Source organism: Salmo salar, chromosome 26 (assembly GCF_965601325.2).
Source record: "Salmo salar chromosome 26, fSalSal1, whole genome shotgun sequence".
In the NCBI taxonomy this organism is placed as follows: domain Eukaryota; kingdom Metazoa; phylum Chordata; class Actinopteri; order Salmoniformes; family Salmonidae; genus Salmo; species Salmo salar.
The window spans coordinates 25,545,520-25,560,160 of NC_138316.1; the positions used below are offsets into that span (position 1 = coordinate 25,545,520).

A 14,641-nucleotide genomic window follows, 5' to 3' on the forward strand; every position below is an offset into this window, starting at 1 on the left:
CACTCCACCAATCAGGCCTTTATGGTAGAGTGGCCAGATGGAAGCCACTCCTCAGTAAAAGGCACATGACACCCCGCTTGGAGTTTGCCAAAAAGCACCTAAAGGACCATGACAAACAAGATTCTCTGGTCTGATGAAACCAAGATTGAACTCTTTGGCCTGATTGCCAACCGTCACATCTGGAGGAAACCTGGCACCATCCCTACAATGAAGCATGGTGGTGGCAGCATCATGCTATTGGGATGTTTTCCAGCGGCAGGGTCTGGGAGACTAGTCAGGATCAAGGGAATGATGAACGGAGCAAAGTACAGAGATCCTTGATGAAAACCTGCTCCAGAGCGCACGGGACCTCAAACTGGGGTCGAAGGTTCACCTTCCAACAGGACAACAACCCTAAGCACACAGCCAAGACAACGCAGGAGTGGCTTCGGGACAAGTCTCTGAATATCCATTAGTGGCCAAGACAGAGTCCAGACCCGATCAAACATCTCTGGGGAGACCTGAATAATGAACAGACTACTAACCAAAAGGTTGCAAGATCAAATCCCCGAGCTGACAAGGTAAAAATTTGTCGTTCTGCCCCTGAACAAGGCAGTTAACCCACTGTTCCTAGGCCGTCATTGAAAATAAGAATTTGTTCTTAACTGACTTGCCTAGTTAAATAAAGGTTAAAAAAATCGATCATAAATAAATAAATAAAATACCCAAGAAGATTCAAGGCTGTAATTGCTGTCAAAGGTGCTTCAACAAAGTACTGAGTAAAGGGTCTGAATATTTATTTTGTCTTTATGGGGTATTGTGTATAGATTGATGAGGGGGATTTAAAAAAAAATCCATTTTAGAAAAGGCTGTAATGTAACAAAATGTGAAAAAAAAAGTCAAGTCGTCTGAATACTTTCTGAATGCACTGTATTTCTTTGCCTTGACAGTCATTTCTGAAGATGATTATTTATTTCAAGTGATTTAGTGATTAATTTACGTCTGGCCCTCATTTTAAGGTCAACCCTGTTACGTGAACTGAACTCTCGTTTTAATATGGTGAAACTATTCCGGTTTTAAATATTGTTTTCAAAAGAGACATTGAACATCTAAAAGTCAAATCATAGAGTAAAAGCAGGTGAGCAGATTCTACTCTTTTTGGTCATATTCTGGTGTTTTGTGGTGGAAAACTGAGCATAACATGTCAGTCCTGCTACCCATAGACAGGTTAGAAATGTTTTTAACAATTACATTTTTTTGTCAAGTTTGCATTTAATTGCCACTCCCTGCTCCTCACAACGAACTTCCATTCCCCCTGTCACAAGGGGATTTATTGCTGATTTAAGAAGAAATCGTGAACCCTGTTACTTTATTTGGCACTTAATAGGCATTTACTATAGTCGTTATTTTATTTCATCCCTCTTGAGATGGGAAAACTTGTTTTTTATTAAGTTGAACATGTTCTCATTTTGACAATGTTAAAATAAGGTGAAATCAAATGTTGTTGTTTTTTACCAAGTTACACTTCTCAAATGGCACCGAGTTGGTGGAACGACCCAGCACATTTCCTTAAACTCATAGGACATGAATGACTGTATAAAAATCAACCTTGCATGCAACAATGTGCATAAAATGGGCAACTTACAGTAGTGACATCACCTCTGTATGAAGATAAAACCCCTAATCAGTTACCTGACCTGGGAGCCGGGTCACTTCGGGATGCAGTTGATAGCAAATAAAAATAACAATTAAGTAAATACATTGGACAGCTACAGAATTGTGTTTATGAGGAAGTACACAGACGTAGACACAATTAGATAAATACAGTGATATTTAGCCCATGGTAGTTGATAGATGCAGCCCTGTGTAGAGGTGCAGTATATCAGCCCAGCATATGGGTGAGGGAAGATGAAGACGTCAGAAACAGGTCTCATGGGTCGATTATGGCAGGAAGGAGGCGGGACAGAGGAGAGGATGGAGGGGAGGGGGGGAGCAGAGAAGGGGAAGGAGGAGAGGGAGGAAGCAGGAGGAGGGGATAGAGGAGAGGAGGGGAAGAAAGAGTTGGATAGAGGATGGGAAGAGGGGAGGAGAAGGGAGATAGGAGTGGTGTTGGCAGCCATGGTGTGTGTTGGGCTGTGACAGACATAACGACAGCGGGACTGAGGGCTGAGGACAGATCCTTCACAAGGCTGCAGCATTACGCTGTTCCTAGCGGGGAGACATCCATGATGCACTCCACCTCTTCTACCCCACCCTCTCTTCACCATCCTCTCCTCTCCCCATCCTCTCCTCTATTCTCTCCCCCTTCCCTCTCCCCCATCCTCCCCCACTCTCTCCCACATCCTCTGATGTCTCTCCTCTCTCCATCTCTCTTGATTCTGTTTCAACCCCGCTCATCCTGTCACTCTCTCTCTCTCTCTCTCTCTCTCTCTCTCTCTCTCTCTCTCTGTGTTGCCTACCCTTCCCACTCAATCATACATTGCCTCTGCCTTTCTCTCCATCTTCTTTCCCCTTCTCTTCCCTCTCCCTCTCTTGTCCCACTCCCTGTCTTCAGTGTTATCTTCTCTTTCCTTCCCCTACTCTCTAGCCTCCTGAAGATTTGATGATAGTGTTAAATGATAGATGAGCTCCACTTGATAGCATATTCTTGACTGTTTGAAATCTAGACTTTTCGGAGTCCCTAAAACAACTGTGTGAGTGTGTGGGTGGATGGGTGGACAGTGGGGTTAGGTAACTTCCAGAGATCTGCCCTCTATTGATAAGTGTCTATAACAAACAGGCCATGTAATTTGAGACAGAGAATGTGACAGTAAGTCTATAGTAAAACCCTTTCCTGCTCCAAACTGCCTTTTGAAAACCTTTCTTTACAGGGTTAAGGTTTCCTCTACTACATGCGATGTATATGTTTGCAAAGGAACCGAAATGAAAGGAAAATACATCATTATTTGATTTTACAAGGATCACATTGTAAATATTAGGTTTGGTGAGTAACACCTATTAATCAAGTTAGTTTAGAAAGTCTTGAGTATTACTTTGATATGAAACTATAAAGGCCTGAGTCAAACCACATCAAATGTATGATCAGAAACACAAGTCATTATAAGATGATGTATTTAAGGCTGATTACCCATCACTCATAGTGCAGGGTTGTCCACTCAATGTGCTCTTACACATTTCAAATGGAATAGCTTTAGCTGTTTTCCAGTCTGTTTGAAGGGTGTAGTACTCTCTTTATTCATTGAAAATGTAATGAGCATTGAAATGAAAAACAAGATTATGTAGCTGTACTTTGTGACAGTGTGTGTTTAGTGTTTACTGAGTGTTTGGCTTCAGTGTACAAATTGTCATTCACCCTGCATTCATTTGAAACACAAGGCCAGGCCAATCATGTAACTGCAGTCCTGAGTTCCAAGGTTTATCATATAGTTGCAGTCATCAGATGAATCTCAAAATGTTTCATTATAATTCCACTGACTGTTGTGAATTGTGGAAACAGCATCTATTTTAACACCTATGTTTTATGTATGTTTGGGCGTGTACTGTTTCTGAGTGTGTAGGGTTGTATGTGTGTTTGGAGTGTTGGATGTGTGTGGACGTGTCTAATCCACACTGTGTCTGATGGTTGATGCTCCCATCCGTTCATTCTGTATGGTTAACAGATGTATGGATTATTGCTGTGGAGAGGGTTTGGATTCACATGTAGATCCTGAGAGCTGGCTGTATGTAGCAACGGTCATCAAAATTGTTAAAAGGTTTAAAAACAATTCTAATAAATGCAACAGTTGAACAATAGATATAATATTTCAGATATTAACTGAATTATAGCACATAAAACATATTACTGGCACAGACAAATAATGAATGGAGTTCAGGGATTCTGGTGGGAATTCAGGTATTCAATTTATTGTACAATTTCCCTTTTTTATGCACTCATACAGTGCATTCGGAAAGTATTCAGACCCCTTTCCCTTTTCCATATTTTGTTCTATATCTTATTCTAAAATTGATTAACTAGTTTTTTCCCCTCATCATTCTACACACAATACCCAATAATGACAAAGCAAAATATCACATTTACATAAGTACCTTTGGCAGCGATTACTGCCTCAAGTTTTCTTCGGTATGACGCTACAAGCTTGGAACACCTGTATTTGGGGAGTTTCTCCCATTCTTCTCTGCTGATCCTGTCAAGTTCTGTCACGTTGGATGGGGAGCGTCGCTGCACAGCTATTTTCAGGTCTCTCCAGAGATGTTAGATCAGGTTCAAGTCTGGGCTCAAGGACATTCAGAGACTTGTTCCAAAGCCACTACTGCGTTGTCTGGGCTGTATGTTTAGGGTCATTGTCCTATTGGAAGGTGAAACTTCACCCCAGTCTGAGGTCCTGAATGCTCTGGAACAGGTTTTCATCAAGAATCTCTCTGTACTTTGCTCCTTTCATATCTCCCTCAATCCCGATTAGACTCCCAGTCCCTGCCACTGAAAACCATCCACACAGCATGATGCTGCCACCACCATGCTTCACCAAAGGGATGGTACCAGGTTTCCTCCAGACGTGACGCTTGGCATTCAGGCCAAAGAGTTCAATCTTGGTTTCATTGGAACAGAGAATCTTGTTTCTCATGGTCTGAGTCCTTTAGGTGCCTTTTGGCAAACTCCAACCCAGCTGTCATGTGCCTTTTCCTGAGGAGTGTCTTCCGTCTGGCCACTCTACCATAAAGGCCTGATTGGTGGAGTGCTGCAGAGATGGTTGTCCTTCTGGAAGGTTCTCCCATCTACACAGAGGAGCTCTGGAGCTCTGTCAGAGTGACCATCGGGTTCATGGTCATCAAGGCACTTCTCCCCCGATTGCTCAGTTTGGCCAGGCGTCCAGCTCGAGGAAGAGTCTTGATGGTTCTAAACTTCTTCAATTTAAGAATGATGGAGGCCACTGTGTTCTTGGGGACCTATAATGCTGCAGAAAGTTTTTTGTACCCTTTCCCCAGATCTGTGACTCAACACAATTCTGTCTCGGAGCTCTACGAACAATTCCTTTGACCTCGTGGCTTCGTTTTTGCTCTGACATGCACTGTCAAATGTGTGACCTTATATAGACTGGTGTGTGTCTTTCCAAATCTTTTCCAATCAATTGAATTTATCACAGGTGGATTATAATCAAGTTGTAGAAACATCTCAAGGATGATCAATGATCAACCACCAAAAATGTGTCCTGTATAGGCCTACCTGCACTCACCTGCGCTGTCTAGACTGGCTCATTAATTACTTGTTGCTGTCACGTTCTGTTGCATAATTCATCAAGTATTTTTTATTTTTATTTCATCTTTGTCTAACTAGGCAAGTCAGTTAACAACAAATTCCTATTTACAATGACGTCCTACCGGGGAACAGTGGGTTAACTTGTTCAAGGGGAGGAGGACAGATTTTTACCTTGTCAATTCAGGGATTCGATCCAGCATCCTTTCAGTTAATGGCCCAACACTCTAACAACTAGGCTACCTGCCACCCCAAGTACGTCAATAGCAGGATACCCTCGGATTAAAAATCAACACACTTGGCTCCAGATTACATACTTTACATTGTTTGCGACATCAAACATAATATCACTATAATCAGAGTGTTCATTTTCAGAAGAGGCTTTTATTTCATTTGTAAACATTTCAACTGTATTAAATTCAAACTTTTTTCAATTCCAGAAAATATGAACACCCATCAAAATAGAGGTCTCTTTCTTCTCTTTCTTGTGATGTAAGTGTCTAGACAATGCGTTAAATCCCCGACTAAACAAGCGTTCTTTTAGGTGCAATGGAAAGACTGCGTATTCCATTGAGCCCATTTCAGCCATTACTGTGGTGTGTTTGACACGTCATTACAAACATTTCCACGGTCGTAACGTTAACGGGAAAAAACGACAGGCACAAGCAAGAGTATGAAAGAGTCACAGGAGTAAAATGAAAGCAATCAATCCAGCAAAATGTAAGTGACAAGTGGATTTTTCACCCCTCAAACACAGGAAATAGATCCTCAGGTGGGCGGGGCTTGTACATGCTACTGTATGTGCTGGCTCACATCCAAAGTGTTGCTCTTCTGTCTCTGCCTGGGATCATTTAGCATATTTTTGGCACCTGATGGTATTCTAAAGGCTCTGTAATGAAGGCTCCACTGGTAAAGCGTTTTCAGATGTAAACAGCAGTCAAGACAGCGTACAGAGGGACACAAGGCAATGGACACGAAGGAAATTATTTATCTCCTCTCTCTCTCTCTCTCTCTCTCTCTCTCTCTCTCTCTCTCTCTCTCCTCCTCTCTCTCTCTCTCTCTCTCTCTCTCTCTCTCTCTCCAGGGGAAGAGGAACAAGCCTGGTGTGGAAGCAGCCAGCACCCCAGATTCAGTTCAGATTCGTGGCCGAGGGGAAAACAAAGCCATCAAGTAGGTGATGGGGGCTGGAAAGCTGGCTGAGCTACTCAGTACAGCACAGCTAACTGGGACTGTCAAGAGGATCAGAGGCAAATACCTGGGTGTGCTCAAATAAAAGGCTAAAACACTGAATCTCGCTGAGATATGGAGGGAAAGGAACATATTTAGCAAGGAAAAGGGCAGTTGTGGTTGTTAAATAAGCGTTTCTTGATAACTCCTCAAAGTCCTTCCTGTGAAACCAAAAGGCATAATTGATAGCATACTTCATTTGACAGGCTTCAGATAAAGAGCATGTTAAACTCCAGTAAAATTAGGAACTACATGATGTGTCCCTGAACACTCAATGGAACTGTAATAATGTCTTACTGATAAAGGGAAAGGGGGATACCTAGTCAGTTGTCCAACTGAATGTATTCTACTGAAATGTGTCTTCTGCATTTAACCCAACCCCTGATAAGCCACTAGTTTACTGTCCAACTGCAGCTACTTTATTTTACAGCCTGAATGTGATTACCTTGGCTGAGTTTCAGATGGAATTTGCACTACATCCAGAGTTTAAACCTAAAACCAATGTTCTACTTGGATTGCACTAAGGTACCCTTTATCTCAATGCCTTGTAAAGTAAAATAGTCAGAATCACTTAAACGAGCACTATCTCTAATTGTATGCGTATCATAGTACATTTATAACTATAGCCCAATCCCAATAAAAAAAAATGTATTTGATGTCCACGTTACCTGCAGCAATGTCTTGATGATATATTCTAGTGTATGACTGTTTGTTGTTAACATTGCAGTCCTGACTGACGGGGGTCTCTGTCTCCAGCTAACCCAGCAGTCCTGACTGACGGGGGCCTCTGTCTCCAGCTAACCCAGCAGTCCTCTCCCTCCTCTATCACCATACCACCTGTTCTCCCATTCTCCCTTTCATCACTCTCCTCCCTGTTTTATTTCTCCCTTCTCTCTTTCTGTCTCTCTCCCTTTTTCCAAAATATGTTTTATCTGTGTAACCAACCTTTGTTGCTTCACTTTGACTTATAACATACTGTATATTACTCTGTGATTGACGTTGAATATATGTTTAACTCTTTCACTGTTTTCTAATCCCTTGTACAGAGGAAGGTATAATCTATTCATTTGTCCATGAGTCTGGATGCTGTGTCAGCTCACAGAATAGATTATATGCTTTTCCCAAACTCCATCCCCTTCAGACCGATAGACTTTTTACCTTCCTTAATTCACTTGTTTTCCTACTTTCTTTTCAAAGACATACATGTTTTCCTCTGAAACTCTATTAGGAACATTATAATGGAATTACTTTTGTAAATGCAGGGCCAGGGCCGGATTACCGAACGGGCACGTGCCCCTAGGCCCCTGACCTCCAGGGGGCCCCTAACCCAATTTTTTTGTTGTTAAATTGGGGGGCCTCCAGATAGAATACGATATCAAAATGTGTGGAATTGCAGTTTGGGAGTACAGGCTAGACAGATCTGGGCAGACAGGGGGCAGAGACCAGCATCTTACCTCGGTGGCACTGTGGGAAAATGGGCAAATGAGGTGGCATTTGACGATTTAATGTAGAATTATGAATCCCTCCTATGGAAATTTTACATTTTTCTCTCGTCGACTTTATATTCACTTCAAAGGACCTGTTCGACAAAGTTCTTGATATAGATTTATTACCCATGGCCCTCGCCGACCACCGAGCCATGCTTTGCATACCCGCTATCAGAAATGACAAACAACTTTTAATTTACCGGGCAAATCCTTCTTCTTTTATTTGCAACTTCGCTCTGCCGAGCATATGATGTCCCCTGGGGCGAAACACTACCAACTCACCCCCTCCGCAACATTTTTGAGAACCGGCCTAAACCCAGGGGACTGTTTTCTGATCTATACTTGCATTTCTTAAAAGCATTTTAGAAGCCCCTGCCAATCGACCTACTATAGAAGAGAGACCTCTTACCTTCATTCACTGAAACTAACTGATCTGTAAATCTCTCTTCTAGAAATTATCAGAATATCCATTTTAATTTTGTCCACAGATCTTATCTTACCCTGCGCAGACTATTCCAAATGAAAATGAATCCAACCCCGAAATGCTCTCTATGCCTTCAAGGTGCTCCCGGTACCTGTGGGTCGGTGCAACTGTCCTGTGGTGGGAGGTGTGGGTGGGCACAGTGGTCCTGCGGGAGAAGGTAAAGGTTTTCTCTCTGCACCATGGAAAAATGTGTTGAAATGTAGTAAGTTAGCTCATTTCAGAAATGGGGGCCCCCAGAGGTCGGTGCCCCAGGGCCCCTACCCCTAATGTGGTAGTCCGGCCCTGTGCAAGACCCCCTACCCCTAATGTATTTCCCAATTATTTTCTACAAATATTAGAGGTGTATCTCTATTGCCTGGATTGACATTTCTCTCATTCACCTATTAAACTGAGGTTGTTTCCATATCCTGTCTCTCTCCAAGAAACATCCTTCACATTGCTCCACTGTGATTGGCTCTGCTGCTCTGACCTATCTTTCTTTCTATCCCTAAAACTCCTCCCTCCTACTCCACTGTGATTGGCTGTACTGCTCTTACCTGTCTCTCTCTCTGGCCGCAGTGATCTAGACAGGGACTTTTGGAATAACAATGACAGCAGCAACGTGCAGCAGAGATGGAGCTCCTACCCGCCCAAGGAGTTCCTCTTAAACATGTCCCCCTATGCCCCGTATGGAGACCCTCGCCTCACGCCCAAGTGAGTCTCGGTCGCGGCTGGTAAGGGACCCCTCTCTCTGTGCAGGGCTGTAACGAAGCGGGGGAGCCAAGCCTCTCACATTGAGTTCTGTGCCCCCCCGTACCCTCAACCCTCCACAACCCCCTCAGACTGACTCACTAGAACAACACTACATTCTAGAAACAGACAAACATTGCACACAAAATATGCATCCAAAGACACAGTACATTGTCTACATAGGAACATGCCACCCTAGTCCACTTGCATGCATTTCTCTCTGCCGGACATACACGTAAGAGCTACATGATGCGCAAAGTATGCGCTTTATATTCTACACAATTAGCTCATTTGCCAAACAGTAGCTCTGAACCCAAGGGTCTGAAAGGTAAAGCTATTTAGTATGCATTGTTGGTCATGCAGAACTAGATGGAGTTGTACAGGGCTGCCACTAGGATGTTTCTACTTGCCTCACCTTAGAGGTGACTGACATCAGTATAGGGATGGCCAGGCGTGAGGTCAGCCTTGTCTCCCTCCAGCCCTCTGATCTTCATCTCAGGTGCGTCGCAAATTTGACCCTATTCCCTCTGGTCAAAGGTAGTGCACTACATAGGGAATAGGGAGCCATTTGGGATGCAGCAGGGGGTTGTCTCTAGTGGTGTTACCAGGACAGATCAAATATTAATTGGATGGAGACACTAATAGATGCAGATCATGTCTGCACTGCCCCCCACCATAAACACTATAAACACACTATTCATTATACTAGCCTTTCCCATCTGGACTCATGAATATGTAACAGGAATCTTTAAAATACACACAATATACACATACTGAAACTGAACATACTGAAACTGAACATACTGAAACTGAACATACTGAAACTGAACATACAGAAACTGAACATACAGAAACTGAACATACTGAAACTGAACATACAGAAACTGAACATACAGAAACTGAACATACAGAAACTGAACATACAGAAACTGAACATACTGAAACTGAACATACTGAAACTGAACATACAGAAACTGAACATACAGAAACTGAACATACAGAAACTGAACATACTGAAACTGAACATACAGAAACTGAACATACAGAAACTGAACATACTGAAACTGAACATACTGAAACTGAACATACTGAAACTGAACATACTGAAACTGAACATACAGAAACTGAACATACAGAAACTGAACATACTGAAACTGAACATACTGAAACTGAACATACAGAAACTGAACATACAGAAACTGAACATACTGAAACTGAACATACTGAAACTGAACATACTGAAACTGAACATACAGAAACTGAACATACTGAAACTGAACATACAGAAACTGAACATACAGAAACTGAACATACTGAAACTGAACATACTGAAACTGAACATACAGAAACTGAACATACAGAAACTGAACATACTGAAACTGAACATACTGAAACTGAACATACTGAAACTGAACATACTGAAACTGAACATACAGAAACTGAACATACTGAAACTGAACATACTGAAACTGAACATACTGAAACTGAACATACTGAAACTTTACATACAGAAACGTTTACCTAAATGCCAACATTTACCTATATATCAACCAACCAACCAACATTTGAAAAGCCCCCTATTCCTTACAGCCCTGCCAGCCTCACTAACCCTTAACCTCTAACCCTTCACCTCCAGCCCATGGAGTGCTACCATGGAGACGGACAACCCTCAAACCATCTGAGCAGAAACCCTTTATAGATCCCACTCACACAGCCCAATACCCACCTTTCCACTGAAACCAACCAACTAACCAACCATCCCCTAATCTTAAGGGTATTAACCGTAAACCCATTGCCCTCGGTTTAAACCGGCCCCTCAGCTCTGTCATCGAGGGTTGACCGTTGTTTTGGGCTTTTGCTCCTAGTTTTTTCTGTTGTCGTTTTTTTGTCACATTCTATAGGAGTCCTGTGTTGTTCCCTAATCACCTCTCCTCACTCTCGTTGTGCCTCGTGGTTTTGTGTCACTACCACCACCACCACCACCACCTCCACCACCAGGTGCTATAAGGCTGCCTCTCCTTAGACAGACCACCTGAGCCCTCTGGACACACCAGTTACTCTATAGCTGTACAGTACATGAATCACTAAAGGCTCTAATGTCATTGATGTTTTTCCTGCACTGAGAAAGTCGTTTTTTATTTTATTTTATAGCTTACCAGGGAAAATATAAAGAGGGGGTTTATTCTCAATGGGTGTTTTGTCTTTAGAGTTTATGGGCTGTGATACAGTGAACCTGCTAGGATCCATTGATCCCTTTTTGAGATCCAGTCAAATGTTTGCCCTTTTCACTGTCATGTGACGAGGTCTTGAGCAAGGGATGGGAAGCCCTGTGCATAAGCTAAATATAACTTACATTAAATCTCCCTAAATGGTCAACTCCATCCCTACCCCTACCCCATGCTCACTGTAGAACTGTTGCAGGCTGGACGTACATATCCTCTGTCTAAAGTGTTATCCCTCTCGGCCAGCAGCTGTGTTCTCTGACTGTGTCTTGTGTGTCTCCGCTGAGTGTAGTGACCCTGTAGTGAAACTGTCTCGTCTGTCTGCTGTTGTCTCTGTGACGTTGTCTAGGTTACGGCTGCTTGTGCTGCTCTGGGTTACGCGGGAGAGGAATGAAGTGTGTACTCAACAGATTCACTGTGCTGATTAACTTCTATACACTACAATGTATTACTAGAGGCTTTCGAGCCACTCACTCCAACAATGTCATTACACACACCATAATCTTTCAATCAAACCTGTTTCATTTAACGTTGTAGTTCCTACTGTACATAACAAAGTAGATCAACTGTTTCTTTTCAAATGGAAAGAGGCCATAGATAGCTTACATAATTCAATGATCATGACCCCCTCAGTTTTATTGCAAACACCATGAAGTCCTTGATAGAATAATCCATTTGGTCATATATATTTAATGTGCAGTATAAAGGAAAGCTGCAGAATGGCCAGTCAGTCTAACTGACAGGTACTCAAATCACAGCCAGCATCTGTCTGTCTCAGTCCTACTGCACCCAAACACACACCACTCTGTCACTCTTCCCATCTGGTTCAGACAGACAGACAGATATATACAGTGAATCTCAGCCCATCTCCCTCCTGCTAACCCAGCAGCAGCACAGCATTTGACCTGCTGGATCCTCGCGGCTGGCTGCTACTCCTCTGTATTGGAAACCTGTAGCTGGATTGATAACACTACCCCATCCTAATGTTATTCTGCTGTGTGGTTCACTTTCCGGGTTGGTCTACCTCACTGATGCTACTGTTACTATCCACCTCTCTCTCTCTTTCTCTGTCTCTCTCTCTCCTCCGTCTGTCTCTCTCTCTACTTTATGTCTGTGTCTGTCTGTCTATCTGGTGCCCCCTGTCTCTCAGTGGGGTGGAGAAGGGGGATGGGGGCGGGGCTGGGTGTGGGAGCGGGGCAGGTCCCAGTCGCAGTGACAGCGTGAGAAGCATAGTGACGGGGCTGGGCCCTGGCAGCAAGGCTGGGCGCTGGCAGACGGTCCAGAGCCATATGCACGCCGGAGGCCTGAGGCCCAGAAAGTGAGTGACATGAGTGACATGGGTTGGCTGGGCATGAGGTCATGCATGGGGGGGTATAGCTGAGCAGCACAGAGGCATGGAATGGATGGTTTGGGGGACTGCAGTCAGAAGCAGTAAGGCTTATATGTCATATATGCTGCATTCGGAAGTGCAGAGATTTATGAAAGGAAGAATGGATGGAAAGAGGGAAGAAACTATTGAAGGAAATAATGAGCTGAAAATATGAGTGCTTGTACTGACATTTTCTGATGCATGGGAATATGTTGTCATGGTAAGGCTCTGTTGACTAAAGAGAACATCCTCTCTCACAAACAAATACCAAAAGTTACACAACGTCTGCCACTGCTTCATCACTGTATTAGAGCACTAAATATCTACTTTTTGATTTGGAATCTTATAGCAGGGCCGTTCTTAAGACACCTGAAAAACTCCTCATGTACACTCTTAGAAAAAAAGGTACTATCTAGAACCTAAAACGGTTCTTTGGCTGTCCCCATAGGAGAACCCCTTTGAAGAACCCTTTTGGTTCCAGGTAGAACCCTTTTGGGTTCCATATGCAGTAGAACCCTTTCCGTAGAGGGTTCTACATGGAACTCTAAATGGTTCTACCTGGAACCAAAAAGGTTTCTACTTGGAACTAATTGGGTTCTCCTATGGGGACAGCCAAATATTCATTTTTTTCTAAGAGTGTATTACCATTTTAACACTTTCAGTAAAAATCCATTTCCCTCTTTACCTGCCTTCTTCACTCCTCTACTTTTTACCTCCCCCTCCTCCTAATCAAATCTAACTTTTTCCCCATTTCTGGTCTGTAATTGGTTTCTAATTTAAGGTAGCCATGTGTGTCTCTGTTTCTGCTATAAGATATGTCTCCCTCTCCCCTCCTCAAGGCTCTTTAATTACAAATCTCTCAAGGTTTTTAGTCAGTTTAATTGACTTTCTGGGTAGGAGATATCTGAGAAGCCCTCCTTAAGTCAGCAGGGGGAGGATACAGGCAGCAGATAGAAGGGCTTATAGCCTGCCTGTCCATTTGAATGACAGGGTAGGTAAGTCATTTACTATACACGCAGAGAGACAAATGAAATATCTATTTGCAGTTGAATGTATTCAACCTTGGACAATAGAGATATTGAAATAGTAGAGAAATGTACAGTGAAAGAATTAGGTGTTGAGCTTGCAGGTATGTGGGTAGGAGCTGTAAAAAGCCTAAGACAACTTTATGACACAGGAGAAATGTATTTCTGTGTGAATTGGACTCCCAGATGTCTGGCTGGCCCTATGCCACGTATTCCATCCAGATTTATTGATGAATCATTCTGTCAGTTATGACAAAAATATTTGTTGGACTGTAAAATGAGGCGCATACTGCAGCTGATGTGGCGCATACTGCAGCTGATGTGGCGCATACTGCAGCTGATGTGGCGCATACTGCAGCTGATGTGGCGCATACTGCAGCTTAGCACTGAATGCATCATTGTTGGAGGAGCAGAGTGGAATTATTTTATTGAAAGACTTTTATTTGATGTTGCTATCTATGACCTGCTGCTTTCATAGATACACTTCTATCTCTGAGTCACATTTATTATTTATATTGTTATATTTTCCCTTGTCACTGATAGCTTGTAAGCTTATCCCTATCTTTCATACTTAATGCATCCATCCATATTATTTCTTCCCTACCTCATTCTTTAGATTCTTTATTCCATATAAAAGGTCCAATGATAATACTTTGGATGAGATGAGTGAGAGGGATGATTTAGGCAGTGGTGATACAGGTGAACACAGAGAGTGGGAAAGCATGATACTGATGAACTTCGATCAAACCAACCTAATGTCTTATATTATATACAATCCAATCAAATCTGATGGCACTTGTAGATTTTCTGGAATGTTTAAAGCAATGTCCGTACACTCATCAAATGTGCTGTAATCGCTATTAGCACA

General features: G+C 42.8%; 1 protein-coding gene across 3 annotated transcripts in view; it reads left to right on the forward strand.

The window, feature by feature from the left end:
* Window positions 1-14,641, forward strand: part of LOC106587514 (synaptotagmin-7) — a 110,425-nt gene that overhangs the window by 50,565 nt on the left and 45,219 nt on the right. For 2 of the 3 annotated variants that reach the window (XM_045708164.2, XM_045708163.2), the window contains exons 3-4: window positions 6,315-6,400; window positions 8,987-9,121. In XM_045708164.2, coding sequence (XP_045564120.2) covers window positions 6,315-6,400; window positions 8,987-9,121 — 221 coding nt within the window. Of the gene's footprint in view, window positions 1-6,314; window positions 6,401-8,986; window positions 12,698-14,641 lie in introns of those variants that run through there. The other variant, XM_082969554.1, reaches the window with a different exon arrangement.